The 24238-nt window shown below is 45.9% G+C and overlaps 3 protein-coding genes across 6 annotated transcripts; 1 reads left to right on the top strand and 2 right to left on the bottom strand.

Moving 5' to 3' along the window:
- Window positions 1-1898: 1898 nt before the first annotated feature.
- On the bottom strand, window positions 1899-15478 carry IK (IK cytokine). The gene is made up of 20 exons (XM_059417752.1): window positions 15360-15478; window positions 14739-14805; window positions 12369-12461; window positions 11838-11897; window positions 10469-10636; window positions 10184-10298; window positions 9633-9703; window positions 9490-9536; window positions 8449-8612; window positions 6831-6939; window positions 6427-6466; window positions 6046-6265; window positions 5773-5791; window positions 5004-5082; window positions 4428-4508; window positions 4115-4172; window positions 2683-2771; window positions 2375-2483; window positions 2169-2203; window positions 1899-2081 (listed from the first exon to the last, which is right to left on the bottom strand). The coding sequence occupies exons 1-20, from the start codon at window positions 15373-15375 to the stop codon at window positions 2054-2056; spliced, it is 1668 nt and encodes a 555-aa protein (XP_059273735.1). The 5' UTR covers window positions 15376-15478; the 3' UTR covers window positions 1899-2053.
- A 163-nt stretch (window positions 15479-15641) lies between these two features.
- On the top strand, window positions 15642-17712 carry NDUFA2 (NADH:ubiquinone oxidoreductase subunit A2). Its single transcript, XM_059417757.1, has 3 exons — window positions 15642-15792; window positions 15919-16025; window positions 17413-17712. Exons 1-3 carry the CDS (start codon window positions 15692-15694, stop codon window positions 17502-17504), a joined length of 300 nt encoding a protein of 99 aa, XP_059273740.1. The 5' UTR covers window positions 15642-15691; the 3' UTR covers window positions 17505-17712.
- TMCO6 (transmembrane and coiled-coil domains 6) lies at window positions 17678-23547 on the bottom strand. 4 transcript variants are annotated; one of them, XM_059417753.1, is made up of 12 exons: window positions 23375-23547; window positions 23086-23198; window positions 21062-21177; window positions 20775-20958; window positions 20420-20524; window positions 20159-20244; window positions 19814-19930; window positions 19495-19606; window positions 19198-19384; window positions 18958-19052; window positions 18194-18361; window positions 17678-17949 (listed from the first exon to the last, which is right to left on the bottom strand). In XM_059417753.1, exons 1-12 carry the CDS (start codon window positions 23457-23459, stop codon window positions 17836-17838), a joined length of 1482 nt encoding a protein of 493 aa, XP_059273736.1. In that variant the 5' UTR covers window positions 23460-23547; the 3' UTR covers window positions 17678-17835. The 4 variants fall into 4 exon arrangements, with proteins under 4 accessions (XP_059273736.1, XP_059273737.1, XP_059273739.1 ...); XM_059417754.1 differs by having other exon boundaries at window positions 23427-23534; XM_059417756.1 differs by having other exon boundaries at window positions 23379-23464.
- Window positions 23548-24238: the final 691 nt, after the last annotated feature.

Below are 24238 nucleotides of genomic sequence, written 5' to 3'. Positions count from 1 at the left end.
AAGCCGCAAAAGCCCCACACCACGAGAATTTGGCATGTGGAGGTCATGGACAGCACTCAGGCCAAGCGCACGCTTAAACTGCGGCGGGTCTATGCTCACATTTTTGGGGCCAAAGAACAGCACCTTGCCAGTTCCTACAGTTTGGCTGCATACCCTCAGGAGGCCGGGCCAGCAGTGCTCAGAACTGGAAAGGAGTTGCTTAAAAGGAAAATGGGGACATTAGTCGACGTTTTTTTTTTTTTTTTTTAAGATTTTATTTATTTATTTGTGAGAGAGAGAGAGTGAGAGCGAGCACAGGCAGACAGAGTGGAAAGCAGAGTCAGAGGGAGAAGCAGGCTCCCTGCAGAGCAAGGAGCCCGATATGGGACTCGATCCCAGGACGCTGGGATCATGACCTGAGCCGAAGGCAGCTGCTTAACCAACTGAGCCACCCAGGCATCCCATTAGTTGACGTTTTTAACGTTCTGATTATCACCGGTTCCATAAAAATGGGAACACTCTGGTGGGGCAAATAAGGAGCACAAACCCCTGGTACTGAAGAGAAGCTTCTATATCACTGTGCTACTAAGCCTTCTAAGACATATTATATGCTGATATCCAACCCCTTCACGGAGAGGTGAAAGTGAGATGAGGGACCTCAGAGAAGCTCTATGTCCTATGTGAATGGAAAAGTTGCCACGTGGTGTGGGGGGCCCTTGTCACCCACCATGTTGCCAACCAGAGGATTTGGGGCATGTCCACAAGGCTTGGTAATATCTGCAGAAACAGATTTTATTTTTAAGTAAGCCCAACAGCCAGCGTGAGGCTTGAACACCAAAAGCTGCAGAAATGGTTTTTTTTAATGGACAGTCAACCCCCAGGGTTTTTTGCTTTTGTTTTCTAAGTAAGCTCTTTGCCCAGTGTGCGGCTTGAACTCAGGACCGTGACATCAAGAGACATGTTCTACAGACTGAGCCAGCCATACACCCCAAACCCCAGGTCTTAAATTTAATGACCCTCTAGCTATCTTCATTGAAGCCAGGTCTCTGTGACCCTTTTCTTAACTGGGACCAATGCCTACAACCATAAAACCAGCGTGTCCTTTACTGTCTGATATTAGGCATTCTAGGTGCTATTGCAGTTAAAGCCCAATTTCAACCCCCTAGGTGCCATGCACAAAGCTGTTTTCCTCACATGCTCTTGCCCTATCAAGGGCAAGGCAAAGATTAAGCTGGCCTTCTAGCTTTCCATGTATGTGCTCATCCCACAGGTCTTAGGCTCAAGACAGGCAGTGGCAGCTAGGGATCCGGCCAGGAAAAAAGGGATGACTCTTAGGAGCACCAGACCGGAGGAGGAAAAGGTTGGGGATGAAATGATGAAATGATTCAGAGGCCAAGGGATCCACCTTAGGCCTTGGCAAAATTTCAGGGTATTAAAGGGCACCAAACCCTGCTGGCTTACCATAGGACTCCCCCAAGGCTATCCCTTCAGCCAAAGAAACAACAATTTTTGCTTAGAATTAACAAAGCTCTCAGGAGGGCATAAATCCGTTTTTGTTTCCCAAGTAATTCTCGTCAGCTGCCTTCACTTACAGCCTAGTCCTGTACAACCTTGGGATCAGACTGGCAGCCCAGGGACTCTCTACGCTAAAAGTAGACCCCCAAATGGGCCTGAATGAGTCTGACATGAGACCAATCATGCTTATGTTCCTCTATCTACCTCTTGCCCATCAGGGAGGTCATTACTTCCTTCTCCACTAGGTGTCCTTGCTAGGATCCTTACTGCCTAGGAATCAAAAATCACAGCTCAAGGAAAGCTAACTTTCTGCATGAGCATGTTACACAATCAGTAGAATTAGAAGCCGTCTTAGTGCTTCAGGGGCCCAGGAGGGAGGATGCTCCAACAGAGAAGACATGATAGTAGGTTAGCCAGATTTAATGGAACTAAATGATCATACAGTAACATTTTATATACATTGACAAAAAGAGACCTTGCAACTTTTTTGGGAATTAAAGAAAGCAAGCACTGGTGAGTCCATCCTTGTGGGGAGTCTTTTTGGACTTGGAAATGGAGATTAGTATTTTGGTCTTTTCACTTCAACTCTGCAATGGAAGGAAAAGTGAGTCAGCCTAAGATCAGTTCTCTAAGCAATTCCCACAGTGCCCCAGAAGAAGAATGCTGGTGCTCACCCATCAGCCTCCATCTTCTTCCTCTTTTCAATAATCTACAAAAAAGAACAGTTACACCCAATAGTTACACTGTCAGTCTGATCACGTGAGGCACAAGGCGAACTTCTCTCTACTTCCATGGCTCTCTACCCCCCTGCCTATTCCTTTTATCTGTGGGCCAGTGTCTCCTCCCAGCTGAAGTCCACCCAAGAAGTGATCTCACTTACTGCACTAATCTTCTTCCACTGGCGATCAAGCTCTGCCTTATCATTGGTTTCCTTGAAGCGCCTGGTTTTCCGCCCTTCAGACATCTTGATGCCATACTGGAATGCAGCTCTGAGAAAAATAAAGGACAAACGAGGGAAAGAAGGCACCAAAGGTTGCATGACAGTACAGAGGTGTTCCCAGATGGCCCTATGACTAAAGAACCTGTTTAGGAATGTCTCAGCCAGACCACCCTCAAACCTGGTGAAGGCTAGCCCACTCCATCATCACCCCTCTCCTCACTCCCTGGCCGTATTTAGTACCGACTCACTTAGGCAAAGCCTCCTTGTTGTTCATATACTCGCTGTATTCCTCCTGGGTATCAAAGTCCCAGCGGCCTAAGGGTCCTTTCTTATTGCCCTGTTGGAAGACAGAATGGGGACAGAGAAGGAAGAGATGTCATAGAAAAAGAATTTTAGCCCTTACTAAAGCCAGGTCCTCTCACAATCCTGTTGCATTATTCATAAATCCCACCCTGATAAATAATAATAAATGCTTACTATCTACTTACTATGTACTGGGCATTGTTCTGAACACTAAACACATATTTAATTCTCTCAAACGCTATTAAAAGAGAACCACAGTCCTCTCCATTCTCCTGATGAGTAAACTGGGGCATAAGCAGTAAAATTAATTGGCAAGGTAAAACTAAATAAATGGCAGAACCAGGGTTAAGTAAGTCTCCAAGATGGAAATAAACCAGGCTCAACTACTGCAGTAAAGAGAAGGAAAAAGTAGATGAAATTTCTTTACCATTAATGGTGTTATGTGTCAGGGGTTGAGGTTTGTTTTGTTTTGTTTTTTTAAGCAGGCTTCACATCCAGCATGGAACCCAACACAGGGCTTGAACTCAAAACACTGAGATCGAGATCTGAGCTAAAATCAAGAGTCTTTTCGCCTAACTGACTGAGCCACCCAGATGCCCCAAAGTATTATTGGTTTTTTTTTTGTTTTTGTGGTTTTTTTCTTAAGTTTTTTTTTTAATTTATTTATTTGACAGAAAGAGATGACAAGCAGGCAGAGAGGCAGGCAGAGAGAGAGGAAGGGAAGCAGGCTCCCCGCTGAGCAGAAAGCCCCATGCAGGCCTCCATCCCAGGACCCTGGGATCATGACCTGAGCCAAAGGCAGAGGCTTTAACCCACTGAGCCACCCAGGCACCCAGTATTTTTGTTTTTAAGACTAGCAAAGAACATTTCAATCCTGGCTAGAATAAAATTTGATTATTTTCTAAACACTGAAATTTCTTCTACCCTTTCTATTTATGCACTAAAGGCTTGCTTACGCCTACAATGGAAATCAAAATCTGACACTTTGTCAGAAATAAGAAGAAAAAATCTATTTTTGGGTGCATGGGTGGCTCAGTTCGTTAGGCAACTGCCTTCGGCTCAAATCCTGCAACAGGCTCCCAGCTTGGCAGAGAGTGCTTCTCCCTCTGACCTTCTCCCTTCTCATGCTCTCTCTCACTGTCTCTCTCTCAAATAAATAAATAAAATCTTTTGAAAAAAACCTATTTTTGGCCTATCTCGTTTTGTTTTGTACAGTTAAGCTTCCCATGACTCCATAATGCTGCTGCTCTTACTGTTGCAGTTGGAAGGAAGGTGAAGACCCAGAAAATGAGACACCAATCTGTTGGGAGGGGGGAAGAAGGTATGTGCCAAAGAGTAACTGCCTAAGACTCCCCACTCATCCTTCCAATGCCATACCTGATCCATTTTGCTGTAATCCACCTCCTCATCACTATCCACAGCCATGTCATCCATCCTGAAAAGAAGCAAAAGTTAGACAGATGGTGCAGACCCAGACCCCTATGCTTTAGCCAGAAACCTTCCCAATTAAGATGCTATATGCCTAAAAATGACCAACGCCCCAACCCGAGACCTCCCACTCAGTGCCTAAAAGAAATGTTCATCCAAGTAAAAAGTACCCCTTAGTCCCAAGTAATCAGATTTCCACTTCAGCCTCCTCCCCACAACTTGTTCTCCAATCATCCCAGCCTCCCTTAACGGTCTCACGTACGTGGCTGGGTAACACTCGGCATAGCTATTGGACATTCCAAAGAAGTCTCCCAGCTGCTTTTTGTCCTCTGGCTTCTTCAGCATATGCTATGTTAAAGAAAATAATTCTAGGGGCACCTGGGTAGCTCAGTGGGTTAAGCCTCTGCCTTGGGCTCAGGTCATGATCTCAGTGTCCTGGGATCAAGCCCGGCATCGGGCTTTCTGCTCAGCAGAGAACCCTGCTTCCCCGCCCAGCCCTGCCTGCCTCTCTGCCTACTTGTGATCTCTCTCTCTGTGTCAAATAAATAAATAAATAAAATCTTAAAAAAAAAAAAGAAAATAATTCTACCTATAGCAGAAAAGCTTCAAGAAGGAAGGACCAAGGGCTCAACGTCCCAACATGAAAACTTTTAAGGACGTGAGTAGATCCTCTGAGAAGTGGGAAAGTCGAAATAATTGCATCCCTGACAAAATTTACTATAAAAGGCAAGAGGCGGGGTGGGGGCGGGGGTTGTGGGGAAGCAGGGAGGTAGGTGGAATTAGAAAGAACACAGGACAAGTTTTCTAGACTCCAGCAACGTATTGAAATAAAGGATATGATTCAGTGCCTTCCCAACCCGCAGACCCAGCAAACTTTTCATTGATTGACTTGATCAACTCCTTAGCAGATCCGGGTCCTAAGGGAAAAGAGATCTCTGTTCAGATTGTGAAACAAGAAACTTACCTCTGCTCCCTCCCGAAACATACTTTCCAACCTGTTTTCATAAAGTCATTTTCTTAAGCAAAAGAGAAAGCGTTTAGCTAACAAAACTTTATTCAAATTCCAACTAATAACGAGCTACCCCAGGGCACCTGGGGGGCTCAGTTGGTTCATCAGCCAGCTCTTGGTTTCCACTCAGGTCATGATTTCAGGGTTATGGGATTGAGCCCTACATCAGGCTCCTGGCTCTGAGGGACATCTCCTTGATTTTCTCTCCCTCCACCCCTCCCCCAACTTATGTGGGCGCACACACACGTGCTCTTTCTTTCTCTCTACTGGAAATAAATGAATCCTTAAATAACAAGCTACTCTGGTTGAGATGGAGTTATGTACACAGAATACTGCCAGTTCGACCTCCCTCACATCTTCAGAACCCTGCAGGTGGAGGAACTGTATCTAGCAGAGCAAATATGCCCTGCCATTGCCCAGGAAGATTCGGGTAACTCCAGACTCATCTTCTATTTCATGAAGCAAGACATGGATCTTAATGAGAACTCAGATCAGGCAGTCCCGTAATCCCAGCCTTTGCCAACTCTGAACTCTAGGACAGCAGCCTCTCAGCCCAAAAAGGCCAGAGCCAATGCAAGATGTCTCAGATGTCACCCACCTTTGTCAACATCCATGGGCTGGAAAGAAAACAGAAACTGAAGTGAGTATTGCCATGAGGGATTTGTATTAATTCCTCCCCTGCTTGACTGATCGGTGAATCAATTCCCTACCCACTTTTTGCCTCATTTTCAGGATGCTTCCCACCCTGGATTAGTTGAATCCGCTGCTGCTATGGAGCCCTGAGGCACCTATATTAACAAACAAATCTTGTACCTGGAAGAGCAGACACAGACGGGCAGCTCCCCACTTGGTAACCAGGGCCATATCTCACCTCATCATCCACTTTTGGCTTCTCAAAGTAGCTGTGCCTCTTCTTCTCTTCCTCTCTCTCTCGGTCCCGTTCCCTCTCCCGATCTCTTTCTCGCTCCCGCTCTCTGTCACGGTCTCGGTCTCTCTCCCGATCACGCTCCCGTTCCCGATATCTCTCCCGCTCCTTGTCCCGAGGTGTCTTGGTTGTGGATGGCACATAATCCCCAATGTCTTCAAATATACTAGAAAAACAGATCACTAGCTGCCAAAGTCATACACACTTCCATTTTTCCCTGGCCATTTCTCCACAGATTCTCATATCAAGACCTCCCCAAAATGCCAAAGACAAGAAACAGGGAACCCTTTCCTCACACTTAGCAGGTGACAGTGCTAGGATACATACTTCATGTCAGCCTCAGGGGGTTTCTTCTCTTCCATCTTCCCTAAAATATAGAAAGAATAATGAAGAATACATTCCTGAGTTGATTCCCACTCAAGGAATCATGGGTGGGAATTCATGCTCTCCAGCTCTGAATACTCATTAAACATCTGTTTAGAAGGTGGAATAACAAAAGCTCCCCATACTCTCCCTTCTCAAGCCTCAAAGCTGTCCATTGCTTCCTGGGAAGCTCAAGCAGACAGAACCTGTGTGTAACCATCTCCTTGTTAATGCTCCATTGCTCCCATTTTTTTCTGCTTCCCAGGAGCCTCCCAATGTTCTAGACACAAAAGGCTCCAGGAAACCTTGGTTCCACCCTCAGGTGCCCCTCCAGAGTTAAGGTTTCTCTCCCTAACCCTCCAGATTACCTTTATCCTTCTTCTTGAGCTTCTTATTGCGGGTACCCTGCCGCAGGTAGGAAAGGATCTGGGTGAGCTTGCTGATTACAATGTCATTTGTGGTCAGTGTGGTCTGGGCCTAAAAACCCGAAGCAGCAAGGATATTATATCACAGTGCAAGAATCTCCTCATTCATTCACTCATTCATTCACTTAACCAATTCAAGGGTGAGTTATAACCAACTCAGTGAAAAAACAGGGAAAGGAGGTGTCATAGAACGTTCCAGTCACACAGAATGACATATACAAAGACCTGGGTCAAAAGTGAATCTAGGTGCACCTGGATGGCTCAGTAGATTGGGCATCTGACTCTTGATTTCAGCTCAGGTCATGATCTAGAGATCATAAGACCAAGCCTCACACTGGGCTCCGCAATAGGCGTGGAGCCTGCTCCAGACTCTCTCTCCCTCAGCCTTTCCCGCCCCTACTTACACTCTCTCTCCCTCTCTCTCTTAAAAGAAAAAGAGAAAGAAGTGAATCTAGCAAGCTGGGATTCACTGGAGAATAAACTGGAGAATCATGATGAAAAAGTGGTTCAGGACAGAAGTTGCCAGGGTTCGTATGCCACAACAAAGACTTTACTCTTTATCCTAATAATGAGAAATCATTGAAACCTTCTCAAGTGTGGTGAGATAAAAATTCCTATGTTGAAAATATCACACTGGGGCGCCTGGGTGGCTCAGTGGGTTAAGCCGCTGCCTTCGGCTCAGGTCATGATCTCAGAGTCCTGGGATCGAGTCCCGCATCGGGCTCTCTGCTCGGCAGAGAGCCTGCTTCCCTCTCCCTCTCTCTCTCTCTCTGGCTGCCTCTCTGTCTACTTGTGATTTCTCTCTGTCAGATTAATAAATAAAATCTTTAAAAAAAAAAAAAAAAAAAGAAAATATCACACTGGCCACATGTGAAAAATCACAATGTAAAAGGGGATAGGAAGACTGTGGGGGTTATGACTAAAGTGTACAGGGGGTTTTTTGGGTGGAGTAGAGGTGGATCAAAATTTTTTTTCCCAAAATTTTTTTATATTGTGTGATGGCTGCATAATTCTATGAATATACTAAAAGCTGCTAAGTTACACATTTTCAAAAGGTGGATTATGTAGCACATGAATTACGACTCAATAAAAAAAAATAAAATACTGAAAAGAAACCAGAGTGAAAGCGAGGAAACAAAACAAGGGCATTTTTTTTTTTTTTTAAAGATTTTTATTTATTTATTTGACAGAGAGAGATCACAAGCAGGCAGAGAGGCAGGCAGAGAGAGAGGAGGAAGCAGGCTCCCCACTGAGCAGAGAGCCCGATGTGGGCCTCGATCCCAGGACCCTGAGATCATGACCTGAGCCGAAGGCAGCGGCTTAACCCACTGAGCCACCCAGGCGCCCAAACAAGGGCATCTTTTATTAGTTCCAGTCAGACATGACAGCTTCAACTGGAATTTTACTGATAGAAATAGAGAAAAGTGAATGGATTCAACTAACATTTAGAAAGTTAAAAGTGGACAGGGTTAAATGTGGTGGATGAGATCCAGCGCAGAAGGAAGGCAGACTCCCAGATTTAAGGCCCACCTGACAGGCTCTCAGGACTCAAACCACTTACCTCCATGGTGGGGCAATCAGCTTTGCTGCGGATAAGGGTGGTGGGGATGTCCGTGTCTGCATATTCATCATCCAGGTCTACCACATAGGCCATGCGGCCCGGCAGGAACAGCTCATTCCGTTCATACGCCTTACTCCTGAAGAGCGTGCGGTAAACGTTGCGGCCTACAAAAAGAGAACCAGGAGCAAGCACAGCCACTGAGAAACTTCTACACTAACAGCTGCTATTTAGTAAGTGTTTACTCTGTACCACCACACCAAATACTATTGCCTCAGTCTTCACAAGAGCCCTGTAAGGTACACATCATTATCTCCTTTTAAGTTATCAGAATACCAAAGCTGAAAGGGAAGTGATTTACCTCAAGTCACACAGCTACGAAGTGAGAGAATAAAGATTGGGACCCAGTCTATCTAACTCCAAAGCCTGAGCTCTTATCCACTCTTCTACATTGTATTCTCAGGGGCACTATGGGCTTCGCATTGAATTAGGCCCTGTGAGGAAGAAGGATGAGGTGTAAAGGGATACTGACAATGATGGAAAAACCAGGTTGGCTACATACTCAATAAAACAGACATTTTGCATATAGTATTTTTAATGGCTCCAATAATCCCATGAGGTGAATTAGCCCTATTTTTGCAGAGAGACAAACAGGCACTGAGATGTGAATGAGTTACCTAATATCACATCCCTAGTGTAGTTTCATCACCAGGATTCAAACCCAGGTCTCTGCCTGCAAATTCTGAGCTTTTAATCACCAACCATGCTACCTCTTTTAACAGATAAGCTATAAGCTGCCTTCCTCAATGCATAAGCCACAATCTGCAAGAGCTTCCAACATAAATGAGGAGATATTAATAATAAAGGAAATGACTAAGTCCACATCTAAGTTCTGGTAGAGTATTCTAAGAAAACTAGCTAATGTCGGGGCAAGAAAGAGGAAAGCAGTTTGAAGGGAAGGGAAAGCACATCTTGCTCAGACCATTAAATTGCCTATAACCGACCTAAAATGCACAACCACTACTGTAAAAATTCTGTACTCACCCAAACGTGTCTTAAATTCAATTTTATTCTCAGGATCCTCATCTTTCCTGAAAAGACAAAAAAATATTTTCTTTTTTACCAAATGTGTTCCTACTTTAGGTCCCACTTTCCTAAACCCGCAACTTTCCCTGGCATTTACTTACTTGGTTTCCTTCTGGGGCTTTTCCATAAGTTCTTCCTCTTCTTTCTCTTTGCTGGCAATCTCAGCTCGTACCTAACAAGAAACCAAGTAGGATTTAGACGTTTATTCATTTTACATATGTTTATCTAACACCACTATATACCACATTGTGCCAGGAACTAAGAACTCAATACTGAGCAAGACAATATAGTCCTTGCCTTAACGGAGCTTACAGCAGAAGAGACAAACAAACAAAATGTGAAAACTATGCTATGTGAAATAAAAGAGCTATGCAGAGATACAAGAAGTGGGAAGTGAGGAGTGGGGTTTAACAACCTCACTTGTTATGGTTAAACAACCATACCTGGGTGATCAGGGAAGGTTCCCCCCCCCAAAAAATAAAATTAAGGCTGAGACTTAAAGGATGAGTACCAATTGGTCCTAATCAAGAGCCACTATTACTCTTCCTATATGGACTGGGCTGAGAGCAGCCTCCCCACTTTCACTTTGAAAGGCCCATACAAGAGGATTCAGCATTCTAGGATTATTCTTTACCCACCCACCATGGCTCACCTTTTGAAGCAGAGCAAAATCCAAACCCTTCACCAAATGGGTGTGTTCCATGTCACCACCCAAGAATTTGGATTCCTGGATCAACTGTCTTCTCTTCTCTGCAGCGGATTTGTCCCTGTATAATGAAAGAAGCCACGTTAAAATAGTTATTTGTGAGTACCAAGTCCTTCTTGAAATAGCTCAGCCTGGGTTCCAAAGTAAGGAAAGTATTAACAAGAATTCACACTGTGATTGTAGGCCACTGGGATGCTGAGGGAATCCTGCCCTGGCAGCCTGGGTACTCACGCTTCAGCAGTGGGGCCCACAGCCCTGTAGTTAGCTGTGGTACTAATCAGCTCAGTTTCCTCATAATCTTTGTTGACCCCATCTCGCCGTTCCTTGGCACGGTCACGGTACTTCTCTGCTAGTTCCCTCTCTCTCTCAATCTCTTGTTGACGAAGCTTGGCATAATAACTGTGACCAGAGAAAAACAAACGTGTAAGGCTCACCAGCTGCTATCCCAAGGTCAGCAGAATTATTCCTACCTGTTTTATCCAACTGTCTGGTGAAAGCTCATATACATCCTCATAGAACTGCTGGCCAACTCCGGATAGTCCTCAAAATCAGAATTATAGCATCTTCCAGCTCACAGATAGACTCTTTCAATGCTACCATGGAACCTTCCATCTGTCATTTCAGAATTCTTTAATGCCACACAACTGTGTATCACTCAGTCTCTAAAGATGAGACTTTTCTGTAGGGCAAGAGGAAGTTATCTAAACTTTTATCACCTTCCAAATTTCAACTGAAAATCATTCCTGGGCCCCTGGGTGGCTCAGTTGGTTCAGCTATCTGCCTTCAGCTCAGGTCATGATCCCAGGGTCCTGGGATCAAGTTCCATATTATGCACCCCGCTTGTGGCGAGTCTGCTATTCCTCTTCCTCTCCCCCAACTCATGCTCACACTCAAAAAAAAAAAAAAAAAAGAAAGAAAGAAAGAAAAAATCATCCCTTGCTGGTCTTCCCCAGAAGAGATAACAGCAAAACACAAGGTCCAGAAATTTCAATATCTTATAAATAATCATGATGATGATGGTGATAATGGCAGATAAGATTTACTGGGTGGTTGCAATATGCCAGATACTAGTGCTAAGTGCTTATATGCATTACCACAGTTGGTCCTCATGACAACCTGATAAAAGTTATGAAATCAGGGGCATCTGGGTGGCTCAGTGGGTTGAGCCTCTGCCTTTGGCTCGGGTCAGGATCTCAGGGTCGTGGGATCAAGCCCCACATTGGGCTCTTTGCTTCCCGCCCCCCCACTCTGCCTGCCTCTCTGCCTACTTGTGATCTCTGTCAAATAAATAATAAAATCTTTATTAAAAAAAAAAAGTTATGAAATCACTCTACTCATGGTAATACTGAGGGTTAGACATGTTAGGGAATAACCCCATCATTATCCAGCTAAGAACTGGAAAGATGAGATTAAAATACTGCACACTGACCCCAAAGTCCTAAATTGCCACTCTGCCTATCGTTCTTCCCCACTAAACCAGAGAACCTCAGATAATAAAGGAAAACCTTAATCTCCAGCCTCATAGTAACTACTGACCTCCACGCCTTTAAAAAAAATACTGTCCACCTTACAGTCCAACACTCCTTCATCCTTCCTTTACCTTTTCTTTTTTCTCCTTCGTGCAGCTGGATCTTCATCCTCATTGTACTCTCTTGGCATCCTAAAAGAGAAAGAAATTCACTGATAGCAAAATATTGCCACAGCCCCAGAAACCCCCAACAACTGGCTTTGAGGACTGAAGAAAGGCCTAGAATATGGAACAAAGCAACAGCTTCAACCACGCAGAGATCCAGACCACTATTTGTAGGTGAGTGTTTCTAAGCTTCAGAAAGCAGCAAAACCACTTGAAGCACTATTAAAATTCTACCTCAGCATCTGAGTTCCTAGAGCTGTAATGGACCCTGAAATCTGTCCATTTAAGCACTAGTGGCATTCTATTAATACAAGTGGTATGTGGAACGTACTCAGATCTTAGCACACTCTAGTCTTCACTGGAGCTTCAATCTCCAGAGAGGGAGAATCAGAATTATAGGCATCAAAAAAGAACTAGCCTTCCAGTTCATACGACATCTAGTTCAGCAGATTCTGTAGGAAGGAGATGGGAGACAGGTTGGAGGACCCCAGAACTTACTCATGGTGACGTGACTTAGAGGGCGGTGCAGAGGTGGGTGCAGCCCTTGGGGTCATGAGAAGTTTCCTGAAGTCTTCATTGGTGAGTTTTGATCTAGAAGGCAAAAATTTTAAAAATTAGTATCCAGTAAGAATCAAAAAAGGAGTATGTTAAAAACCATGGTTAGCTTTACTAGAAATCAAGAAAATACAAATTAAAAAAAAAAAGCCACTTTTAATGCATCAGAGTGTTGACTATTACAAAATCTGATAAATCAAGTATGTGTGAGAATTTGTAAAGTGAATATTCCACTGAGAGGCACATAAGTCAGTACAGCAAATGTGAAAGCAATTTGGCTGTATCAAAATTTAAGTGGGTATATCCTATGACCTACCAACTCCATTCACCCATATTTAGCTTTGTTAATTATTGGAATAGGAGTATAAAAAGGCGTATAAATAAAATTTCAGTTTTTGGGGTTTTTTTTAAGATTTTATTTACTTATTTGACAGAGAGGGAGCACATGCACAGAAGCAGGAAGAGCCAGCAGGTAGAGGGACGGGGAAAAGAGGCTCTCTGCTGAGCAAAGAGCCCAACATGGTGCTTGATCCCAGGACCCTGGGATCATGACCTGAGCCAAAGGCCAATGCCTAACCAACTGAGACAACCCAGGCACCGCACAATTTCAGCTTTGAAAGTAATAAAAACTTGGAAACAGCCTAAATGACCATTAACTAAAGACTAGATCATGACAGTATTTCCCACGTGTGGCAGACAGCAATGATGGTACAAGAGATAATTTTAAGTGACAAAACTTCACTCCTTGGGGCGCCTGGGTGGCTCAGTGGGTTGGAGCCTTTGCCTTCGGCTCAGGTCGTGATCCCAGGGTCCTGGGATCAGGCCCCGCATCCGGCTCTCTGCTCAACAGCCTGCTTCCTCCCCTCTCTCTCTCTCTCTCTGCCTACTTGTGATTTCTCTCTGTCAAATAAGTAAAATCTAAAAAAAAAAAAAAAAACTTCACTCCCTGACCAAAGTTTAATTGGGTCCATTTGAGCCCTCTTCTGACTTTCTTCCTTGGCCTGCTGTGCCCAGTTTTAGCAAAGAATCCTTCTAAGTGTTCCCAAGGAAGACAATGCTCAAGATTACTATAACAGGAATAAAGACTACTGCAATAGGGGAGAAGGACTGAAACTCAACTCTGAAAACAAACTGGGACAATTGGACGTTTATTAAAAAAAAAATTACTGGGGTGCCTGGGTGGCTCAGTGGGTTAAGCCTCTGCCTTCAGCTCAGGTCATGATCTCAGGGTCCTGGGATCAAGCCCCACATCGAGCTCCCTGCTCAGCAGAGAGCCTGCTTCCCCCCCTCTCTCTACCTGCTGTTCTGCCTACTTGTGATCTCTCTCTCTCTGTCAAATAAATAAACAAAATCTTTAAAAAAAAAAATTATTAAGAGAAAACTGGCTAGCCATTAAGGGTAGGGAAAAAGGAGCTTGACTTGATCTATTGGATTACTTAAGGGGACTCTCCATAAAATGGCTTAACAGCATTCTTTGCTTAAACTGAACCTAATAGGACTTGCCAAAAATGGATCCCAGAGAAGCTTGATGAAAGTCTAGTGAAAGCAGGAGTCCTTGGGGTGCCTGGGTGGTTCAGTCAGTTGAGTTTTGGCTCTTGGTTTTGGCTCAGGACAGGATCTCCAGGTCCAGAGATCAAGGTGTAGCATATCAAGCCTGCACCAGGTTCCACACTCACTGGGGAGTCTGCTTCCCCTCTCTCTCTGCTCCTCCCCACTGCTCACACACTCTTACTCTTTCTCGCTCTCTGAGATAAATGTGTTTAAAAAAAGGAGGGGAGGGAGTCTTTGTCACTTACGTGAAAATAATTTTTAAGACCATGAGTGGAGAAATTAAGCAAGTAGCAAAATGATATAATATATAATACAACGTCACTTAATTTTAATACGTCAACTTACAAAATAATAGTATATCTTCCTCAGACCTACATGTATGCATATAAATGGATTTTAAATAGAAAAAGACACATATGAAAAGGAAAAGGAACAGTGGTTACTTCCAAGAAAGGGACTGGAACTGGGGATGTTATCAAAAAGAATATTACTCTTACTTCTACTTCAATTTTCTACAAGGATGAATTCCTGTATCATATAATTAAACATTAACTTTAAAAACTCGCACCCTCCCAGCCAGAACTTCCCCTCTAATATTCTTATGCAGTCGACATTATGCAGCTAAAGTTCAGAGATAAAGGCTCATGAGGTACAATTTTTGTCACTATCCTTGTTGACAAGACATTTATAATTCCTTCACCATTTCCACACCACTCTATTCATCCCCAGCTCATATACTTAGTCCTATACTGAAATACTCACTGGTGGAAGGAGTGAGGATCATCCACATCGTGGCCATCTGGAGCCAAAGGGTTGGAGAAAGGCTCACCTTAAAATAAGTAAATAAATAAATGAACAAACAAAAAACCCTGGCGTTAATTTAATAAATCTATTTCGTGTCAGTTCCTGTGCAAAAGTTGGGACTATATTAATGAACAATACTGATGTTTTCACGTCAAACTGCTCCCATTCTAGTGAAGAAGAAAGTCAAAAGCAGCAACAGTGACCACACAAAGTAGTAGGTACCCAACTGAGAAAATACAAGGAACTCTTGGTGCAAAGGAGGGAGCCCCTAAACCGGCGCTGGAGGATCAACAAATACTTCCGGAAAATAACATCCAAGATGCTGCAATTAAGATAAACTGGCGCGACCCAAGATTAAGTGCAGGCGGTAGGGGCTACTTCACAGACAATACACACCCGTCGTCACTTGGGGCTAGGACAAAGCTGAGACAACAGTCCGGAGCTGCCCGGCTTCATTTGATACTAAAGGGCTTCGCCAGATTTCCACCACCCGCACAGTGCTTAAACTCTGAAGCGAAAACAACACTCCAAGCGTCCCAAGTCCTGTAGGTAATAAAAGGCAAATGACCCGAGCCTTACTGTCTCGCTCTGGCATTTCGTCTGCGGTGTTTCAACGCCAGCAGGAACTGAAGCTCCAAAGACAACACAACCAGGACAAGATTTTTCCCACGATGCACCTCAGGAACAATCCCACAGTGCTTTGCGCTCCGCAGCCCTTCCGCCTCCGCCCACTCGCGGAGAAAATGGAAATAAGCGGCACTCGCCTTCTGCAATGCTTTTAAGACATTGGCTAAACTTTACCCCGCCCCCTGCAAGACATCTAACTATCGCGGGAACTGGCAGGGCCGCGATTAGTCAGAGTGGAAAACTTGGCCGGAAGTCCTAGGGCGGGGAGTTAGGCACTAGGGGAGATGGCGGTTGCAGCAGCGAGTCGCGGGATTGGGGCCAAACTTGGTCTCCGTGAGATTCGCCTCCACTTGTGCCAGCGCTCACCCGGAAGCCAGGGCGTCAGGTGAGGTGCAAGATGGTATGCCGGTAGGCTTCGGGGCGCCCAGGTCATGACCTCTACCTCTCGGATGTTTGGGGAGTCCCGCGCGTAGACAAGCACGTACGGCTTTCTCTCCCCGCCCCCCAACAGGGAATTCATCGAGAAACACTATGTGGAGCTGAAGAAGGCGAACCCCGCTCTGCCCATCCTAATCCGCGAGTGTTCTGATGTGCAGCCCAAACTATGGGCCCGCTACGGTGAGCGGGGAAGCGGGCAGTTTGGGACCCCGATAGGAGAACAAGGGTTGGAAAAGAGAAGGTCATCCAGGGTCACACAGAAACCTGTAGGTATCCTGGAACTCGGACTTCGGCCTTGCTTTTGACGTTGTTTCATATAAACCTACATTCGTGGGGTTGTAGAATGCTGGTGTCTCGAGTAATACCAATATAGATGCGGGCACTGCCCTGCATAGGGACCAGGAGCTGTTGGTTTCGTAATTCGAAACGGGGTTCATATTGGGAATCGATGCTCATCAATTCCCGTCGAAGTGGGTCCTTACACATGACGTGTGGGTGTGGTCAGTGCCGTTTCAGGTAGTGTGAGAATCTCAGTAATACAAGCATATGCTCTGTTGATGTTAAGGTTAATGTTAAGCTCTGTGTTGAGTACTTCCTTGTCTAAATTTCATTTAATCTTCATTAATTATATGAGGGGGTGGATTCTTCTTTTCTTACTGTAGAGGTTAGAACGGTGAGTCAAAAATTTTACCAAACAGGGGCAGGTGCTGGTTCAGTAAGTAGAGCATAGGACTCTTGATCTCTGGTTCAGGAGTTAAGCCCCATGTTGGGCATAGAGCTTACCAAAAAAAAAAAAATTTTTTATGAAACATACCTAAGATTACATAGCTAGGATACAATAGCCTTTAACCTTTACACCTGTCCCCCCTTTCTAGGATGAACTTCTACCAGATTTTCATGGCTAGCTCATTAGAATTCATGATGTTGTTACTCAGGTCTGAAATTATTTATCACCTCCTTAATAAGGCATTCCCTAGCAAATCATATAACACTGCCCTTATCCTGTTTATCATATTCTTAAGTTTACTAATCTGGAAATTATGGTCATGTTGCTTGACACATAGTAGGCCTTCCTCTAGGAATGTCGGGGCCGGGAGAAAATAAGTCATACCTAAGGTTAACTGACTCTAACAGTGGATAACTGCAGTATATGTTAAAAATTGTTTGGAGGAAAAAGCCCATAGACTAGGGGAGGTGGATGCAAATTACTTTAGTGTTTTATACTAGGACTGGCACAGAATTGGCATCCAGCCAAGGCTAGGCCCAGGCAAAGCACTGTTGTGGCTAATAATAAATACCTTACCACGCCCCTAAAAACTGCCTTGAAACATCTTCCTTCCCATGGTGGCCACCCAGAATCAGCCAAAATTCTAGTTGGATCTGGGCTTCCTAGATGTGTTTGAGACCCCCTGGATAAACTCTAGACATCCCAAATACACCTTGGTCATATCTCTGTACTACTTTTCTCACCCTAACAAGACTGTAAGTTGAAGACAAAGACTTTTATTAATATTTTGGTAATCCCACAGTGTATACTAGATATTTAACCCCTATTCTCTCTCCCCAGCATTTGGCCAAGAGAAGAATGTCTCTTTGAACAACTTCAGTGCTGATCAGGTAACCAGAGCCGTGGAGAATGTGCTAAGTGGCAAAGCCTGAAGCCTCCACTGATTAAGAGCAACAGCCCCACAGGTTGGGCTCTGTTGGACCGAGTACAATGTGAAAAAAGTGTTCTGTTCTGTATAAAGCTTGTGCTGAAAACACCAGCTCTGCATGTTCTTACCCTCATTTTACCCTCTACCCCTTATCACACAACCACTGAGGCAAAACAGTTTACTATAAAAATAAAACTTTATTCTGTCCTGGACACAGGAGCAGAGAATATGAGATGTCATTATGGTTCTAAATCCTCAAAAGGGGATCCAGGGACAAGGAAATTGAGAGGGGTGGGGGAGGTGATGAGTTGAATGAGTGATATCGAGAAGCCAGGTCACCTGTGAAGAGCAGTCTTCTGGAGAGCATGCACACGATCCTGGAGCTGTGCCTCTTCCTGATGTTTTTCTAGGACCTGAAGCCCTGAATGCTGCACAAATGCCTCCACAGCCTGAGGGCAGGGAAAAGGATTCATCACCCGAGTTCCTGTGCCCCAATACTAGATTCCCACAGCCTTACAGGTTAGCCCACCTCTATTTGGAAGAGTGCCTTCCCAACCAGGGGCTGCAAGTTCTGAACTGGAGTCCACATAGGCTTGCCAGGCCCAGAAAAGTGGCTATAGATAGGATGGAAAGGGAAAGGGGCCATGGTGAGACTACAGGCCTCAGAACAGGGGTACCAGGGCCAAAACTCACCTCTGGCCGATAGAGGAACAGCAGATGCAGGAGCTCTAAACTCTGGCCTACTACTTCAGTGTCAGAGGAAGCCAGTGTGCCAATCAAGCAGGGGAGCAAGGGCCCTGGCCACAGATGTTGGCAATAAGCACGACCCTTCTCTGCCACGTTGCACAGAACTGTGAGCACCTACAGAGAGACATGTATACAGAGTCCCCACAAAGGATGAAAACTAAAGACTAATCATGGAGCTAAAATATATGGAGTGCTGATCATGTGGTCAGGCACCATGCCAAGCACACGCATGTTTTGTAATCCTCAGAGCTGCCTCAGGTAGCTCTGGTATTCTCAAATTACACACAGGGAAACTGAAGTTCAAGGTGGTAAGCTGATCTGCTTAAATAGCAAAACAGGTTAGGGAGGGGCACCTAGGAGGCTCAGTGGGTTAAAGCCTCTGTCTTCGGCTCAGGTCATGATCCCAGAGTCCTGTGATAGAGCCCCACGTTGGGCTCTCTGCTCAGCGGGAAGCCTGCTTCCCTTCCTCTGCCTGCCTCTCTGCCTACTTGTGATCTTTGTCTGTCAAGTAAATAAATAAAAATCTAAAAAAAAAAAAAAAAAAACCCAAAACAGGTTAGGGATTCACACCTGACTGGTTTGGCCCTGAAGCCGTCCACACCACACTACCTGCCAGTCCTCAGGTAAGGATACTTCTGAGTGCAAAGGCCTGCTCCCAGTGTTTTTACTTTGGCCATAAGATCCAGGACTTAAGTGACCCCAATACCTACCAATACGCTCACCACATTAGAAACTGGCAACAACTGCAAAAGAGGCTTGATCAGATCCATGGAGAGCAAGGAGGTACAGAAGCTAGGACTATTTGCTGGAAGGGAAAATGTCAAGGTAAAGTCCCTCAAACAGGGACCTGAACCTGCCACCCACCCCCAGTCCTACCCACCTCAGCCCAGGCAATGAGGAAGCATTCCCAGAACCTAAAGGTCTAGGCCGAGGCACATTACAGTACATACCAGTAAGGTTGTTGAGGAGCCAAAGGCACTCAGGAAGCAGGCTGGGCTGTTTCTGGACGAAGAACTGCAGAAGGATATATAAGGCCGCCACCACACGCTCATCTTCAAGCTGATTTGGCCCTCCCATAACCTCCACTGCTGCTTCTGTTAGCAAGTTGCTTAGACACCGAAGTACAGGGCATACCAGCTGCAAAGACAAGTTGGGAGTACAGTGTAAGGGGGAAGGGGTTACCTACATAGTAAGTAGCAAAACCGGAAGAAAGGTAGCCCAGATCTTGACCTGTCCTCTTCACCTACCAACTCCAGTCCTGCATCCTCAGTTCTCTGGACAGCCCCAGCCACGTCCAATAGCAGCAGCCCCAGAGTGGAGAGACCCCCATGGGAGATAAGGAGCGCATTGTTGACCTGGCTAGGCAATAAAAAGCAAGTACTCAATCAATCCCACCTTGAGGATGGCAAATGGCCTAGAGTGATGGGTTTCCTGGGGTCCAAGCAGAGAAGACCACAGGAGGAAGAAAACTCACTGCAATTCCAGAAACCAAAGTTCAAAAACCCGAGGATCTGGAAAGGAGCCCCAGGGCAAGTCTGTGGTACTTTTGCAAATGGTCTGTGTTACCTGCAGATGATGTAGTGCAGGCACCAGGCAAACTCCACAGCAACCCCAGGGTTTAGCTTTGGTCCAGGTTGCAACAATTGTAGGATATGCTGGGGGAGAGTGGAGCCCAAGACGGAACTGCCAACAGGAAAGTTTTGAGTTGGAACCACAGAAGACAAGATGCCAGTCATTCTTCCCAAACCCTAACAGCAGGTGGGAAAGTATCCAAATCCAAACCTCTTCCCAGCCAGATACAGAGCTAAAATGTGCACTGGTTTCAGAAACAAGACTGAATCTGGTGTCCGGGGGCTACATCACCAAGTAGGTCACATACGCTTCCACATCTGGAGATAAAATTTTACTTACGGGATGATCATCTCTGGAGCTTCCTTAGCTTGCAGAAGCTGGGACAAGGCATATCCAAGGGCTTCCAGCACAGTCAGATGGGGAGACTAGAAGTAGACAGGGTAGAGATCTGACTATGGAAGCTGGGTCATAAGATTTCCTATGACTTTCAATTCCTTAGCACAGGGCAGAGGCTGGAGCTGCCTAAACAAAGCAGGGGGCCATGTAGGGACAAGACAGGGGAGGACTGCCCAAGGAGGGAAAAAGCAGATAGATGCTCACCTGGATGCAGGCAGCCAAAGCAGGAACAATGCCCTGTGGCAGGAGCCGCCTTCTCACAGCCTCACTCTCCACAATCAGGTTACCCAGTGTATACAGACAGAGCTCCTGAGAGTGGGACAACAAAAGCACGGGGCATGGCCTGTCTCAGGCTAGGGTGGGGGTGGGAGAGCAGAGGATGACGTTTTCCCTTTGAAGCTCTGGGTAAAAGGGAGTGGAAGGTGATGGGCATATGTATGGCTATGGACATCAGGGGAAACAAATTTTCTTCTTCCCCCTATGTGCCAGCTCAAACCAAACCCAAAAGCACAGTATTTAAATCCAAGTCAAGAACAAGGTAGGAAGGGAGAGGGCTTACTATAAAGTCTGAGCTGTGACCGGAGAGGTAGGTGAGAAGGTAGGAAGTGGCTGGCAGGCAGGCCTCAGCCACCGCAGACTGCTCAGAATGAGAGAGCTCATGAAGGCACCGAGCGGCCTCTAGCTGCAACAGGGCTCGGTTGCTGGTCAGAAGCCCAACCAGGGTCCGCATGCTGCCCTCCAGCCTACATGAGTGAGTACCAGAGCCCTGCTCAGCCTGTGCCCCATCCCCTCCACACTCCTGTCCATCCCTCAGAGGCCCAGGCCCCACTCACCACCCATACTGACCAGATGAAGGTTTGCTGTGTCTGAGGGTGCTGCAAGCCTCGACGAAGGCTGACCAGAGCGCTCTCTCTCTGCTTTTCATCTGTCCCCCGCTGTGCTAACTGGAGGAACTGCTGGATCTGGAGTGCAGGGTAGGAAGAAGAGTGATGGAAACAAAGTTGCCAGAAAGCAAGCATGAATCCTACTCTGTCCACCTCACCTGTGAGCACTCTAATGCTGCAGCGTCCCTAGAACTTGTCATTCAGGCTAATATGGCTAATAACCATCAATCTTGCAACAGAGTAGACAAAAGGACTAATCAGAACTGGGTTTAATAATACCAGCCCTGTCACTTACTTTATAAGGAAACTAAACCTCAATTTTTCACCTGAAAAATGGGAATAATGTATTTCCTGCCTTCTTACAGAGTTATTTCAAGGATAACATTTAAATCTTTCAGTCTGGCACAACTTATCCCTCTAGCCATTCTCCCCATGCAACCTATACTCCAACAGCACCCAGCATAACATGACTTGTTTTTTAATGCTTCCAAGCTTTTGCACGATCTATTCCTTCTGCCAGGAATATCATCCCCAGGTCCTCCACTCCTTCCAGATTTCTGTTCCTCTTTCTAGCTTCCTTTCAGACTTAAGGGTTTCTATTGTGCCTCATGTTTCCTTCATGACAGATGGTAACATGCCTGTCTTCTTCACTGGGCTGCTGCAAGTACCACGAAGAAAAGGACTCTCCTCATCTTTGTGCACTTCAGTCCCCAGCACAGTGTCTTGGGATGAAGTAAGCACACAATGAACCAACAAACCAATGGTATAACCTAGACATGAATACTTTTGTAAACAACATATGTAAACCTAGACAATATAAACAAAGGGGATGCCCAATGCCTGAATGAATAAATCAGCTAAAACTAACCATTTCATTCACTTAGTCAATAAATAATTACCATCTACTATATGCCAGATACTATAGGGCATCTGAGTTTTCAATGACAACAAATAAGATAGGGTCTAGGTTCCCAAGGATTTAAAGTCTAGCTGGAGAAACAGTAAACAATTAGTATGATTAATATTCTGCAAACAGGCTGTCAAGACAATACTAAAAAGGACCCATTTAAAAAAAAAAAAAAAAAGGACCCATTTTTAGATGTAGCAAATGTAAAGGCCTTGCGACAAGAAAGATCCTAGCATATTCTTTCAAAAACTGAAAAGGGAGAATGTTGGCTAAGATGAGTAAACTGGCAAGGTTGGAGCTGGGCAACCATTCATCTAGGAAGGAAGGATTTTTAATTTTTATTTTTTTTAAGATCTTCTTTTTACGATTTTATTTATTTCAGAGAGAGCACAAGAAGGGGGAGTAGCAGTGACTGGGAAAAGCAGGCTCCCTGCTGAGCAGGGAACCAAATACAGGACTTGATCCTAGGATCATGACCCCAGTTCAATGCAGACCTCTAACCGACTAGGCCATCCAGATGCCCCAAAGATGTATTTATTTGAGAGACAAAGAGAGAAAGCCGCACAGAAGAGTGACAGAAGGAGAGGGACAGAGAACCTCAGGCAGACTCCATGCTGAGCACGGAGCCCAAGAGTGGGGCGGGGGTGGGGGGTTAATCTCACCACCAAAAGCTCATGACCTGAGCGGAACTCCAGTCGGAGACACTTAACCCACTAAGCCACCCAGGCGCCCCAAATTCTGGATTTGTGAGAGACACATCTGACTGATGTATGGAGAATGAACTTCAAGGCCGCAAGCACAGATGTAAATGATCTGTTAGAAGGCTACTGTGTGTATACAGAGAAGAAGATGGTAGTAGCTGCGATGTTGACCACCTTGAAGACGCCAGGGCTCTTTAAGAGATGAAAAACGCCAGGACTTGATGTACTGATGTGGTGATGAGGGACACAGTTCTCGAGGATGATTTCCCAGTTTCTGGTTTTGGCCCACTGGATGGATGGAGGTACTGAAGGGGCCGAGCTCAAAAGGAATTTTGGCGCCAGTGGGCGCAGAACTCACCAAGCACCCGATCCCCTCACCTCAGCTTCCCCGAGGATCATGGCCACACATTCCCCTTCGGCTTCCTCCAAGACGTCGTCTCTCAGCAGCCTCTTACTGACCAGCTGCTGCTCCCTCCGCGCCTTCCGCAATGCTGAGGGCAAAGGAGCCGGCTAAACGTAGGAGGGACATCTAGGACCCCCGTCTGCCACCCGGGGGCCTCATCTATCCCCGATTGCCATACCATCCGCCATACCACAGCACTCCTCCATAGTGGAGGAGCTACGGTACCCCCGCCGGTATCTTCCCGCCTTCCTTGCCCTCCCGCACCTGCCTCCCGCTCCCGGCGCTGGCACCGTAGCTCCTCCACTACGCAGCCCACCGGCCTGAGGCGGCCCTGCCGTCCTCTCCACATGGCTGAGCTGGAGAAAATTCGCAGGGAGCCCAGAATCAGGAAACCGGCCCCAAATCTAGAAGAAGGCACCCGACTGCGCAGCTGTAGCGCAGGGCGGAAGAGGAGGAGTGAGTGGGCGGAGCACAGTGCAAAATGGTGGCGGGCGGACCAAAGGAGAGGCGGGGCGAAGAGACAGTAGATGGGGTGGGGCAAGGGGCAGGGAGGGGCGGGGCGAGAGCTAGAGGCGGGGTAGGACTTGGGCGGTGAAGATCTTAGGCAAGACTCAGCAGCACGCGCTCCGCCTGCGGTTGGTTTTTCTCCCTCCCAGTTCTCTTTCCCAATTCCAGGAAAGAAATTCAACCTTCATCTGGACTGCAGTGCGTCACCTTCCGCTCAACAAATATAACCTCCCCAAACCTAACACACTCTAAAGATTTTTTTTTAAGATTTTATTTATCTATTTGACAGAGATCACGAGTAGGCAGAGAGGCAGTCAGAGAGAGGGGAGGAAGCAGGCTCCCCGCCGAGCAGAGTCCTATGCGGGGCTTGATCCCAGGACCCCGGGACCACGACCCAAACCGAAGGCAGACTCCCTAAACCACTGAGCCACCCAGGCGTCCAACCTAACACACTCTAGACGGACATTCAAAACTATCCTGAGTTTTAGGAATATTTCACCAAAACCTCAGCTCTCACTGATGAACACTGGATTGGCATCACCTTACTGAATGTTCTCCACGACAATTATCCCCATTATGCGCATATGAAAATGAGACAAATTATTTCACTGTTCTGCATAA

Source organism: Mustela nigripes, chromosome 12 (genome assembly GCF_022355385.1).
Source record: "Mustela nigripes isolate SB6536 chromosome 12, MUSNIG.SB6536, whole genome shotgun sequence".
Classification (NCBI taxonomy): domain Eukaryota; kingdom Metazoa; phylum Chordata; class Mammalia; order Carnivora; family Mustelidae; genus Mustela; species Mustela nigripes.
This window is presented reverse-complemented; position numbering and strand designations above follow the sequence as displayed.

Coding starts and splice junctions, on each gene's coding strand:
- IK (XM_059417752.1), bottom strand. Junction 12,462..14,738: donor GATCCTCACTCCTTCCACCA/GTGAGTATTTCA, acceptor TTTGCCTTCTAG/ATCAAAACTCACCAATGAAG. Junction 10,299..10,468: donor GTGGGCCCCACTGCTGAAGC/GTGAGTACCCAG, acceptor TTCATTATACAG/GGACAAATCCGCTGCAGAGA.
- TMCO6 (XM_059417753.1), bottom strand. CDS start 23,459: ATGTGGAGAGGACGGCAGGGCCGCCTCAGGCCGGTGGGCTGCGTAGTG. Junction 20,959..21,061: donor ACACAGCAAACCTTCATCTG/GTCAGTATGGGT, acceptor TCACTCATGTAG/GCTGGAGGGCAGCATGCGGA. Junction 20,525..20,774: donor GTCACAGCTCAGACTTTATA/GTAAGCCCTCTC, acceptor TCCCACTCTCAG/GAGCTCTGTCTGTATACACT.
- NDUFA2 (XM_059417757.1), top strand. CDS start 15,692: ATGGCGGTTGCAGCAGCGAGTCGCGGGATTGGGGCCAAACTTGGTCTC. Junction 15,793..15,918: donor CCCGGAAGCCAGGGCGTCAG/GTGAGGTGCAAG, acceptor GCCCCCCAACAG/GGAATTCATCGAGAAACACT. Junction 16,026..17,412: donor CAAACTATGGGCCCGCTACG/GTGAGCGGGGAA, acceptor CTCTCTCCCCAG/CATTTGGCCAAGAGAAGAAT.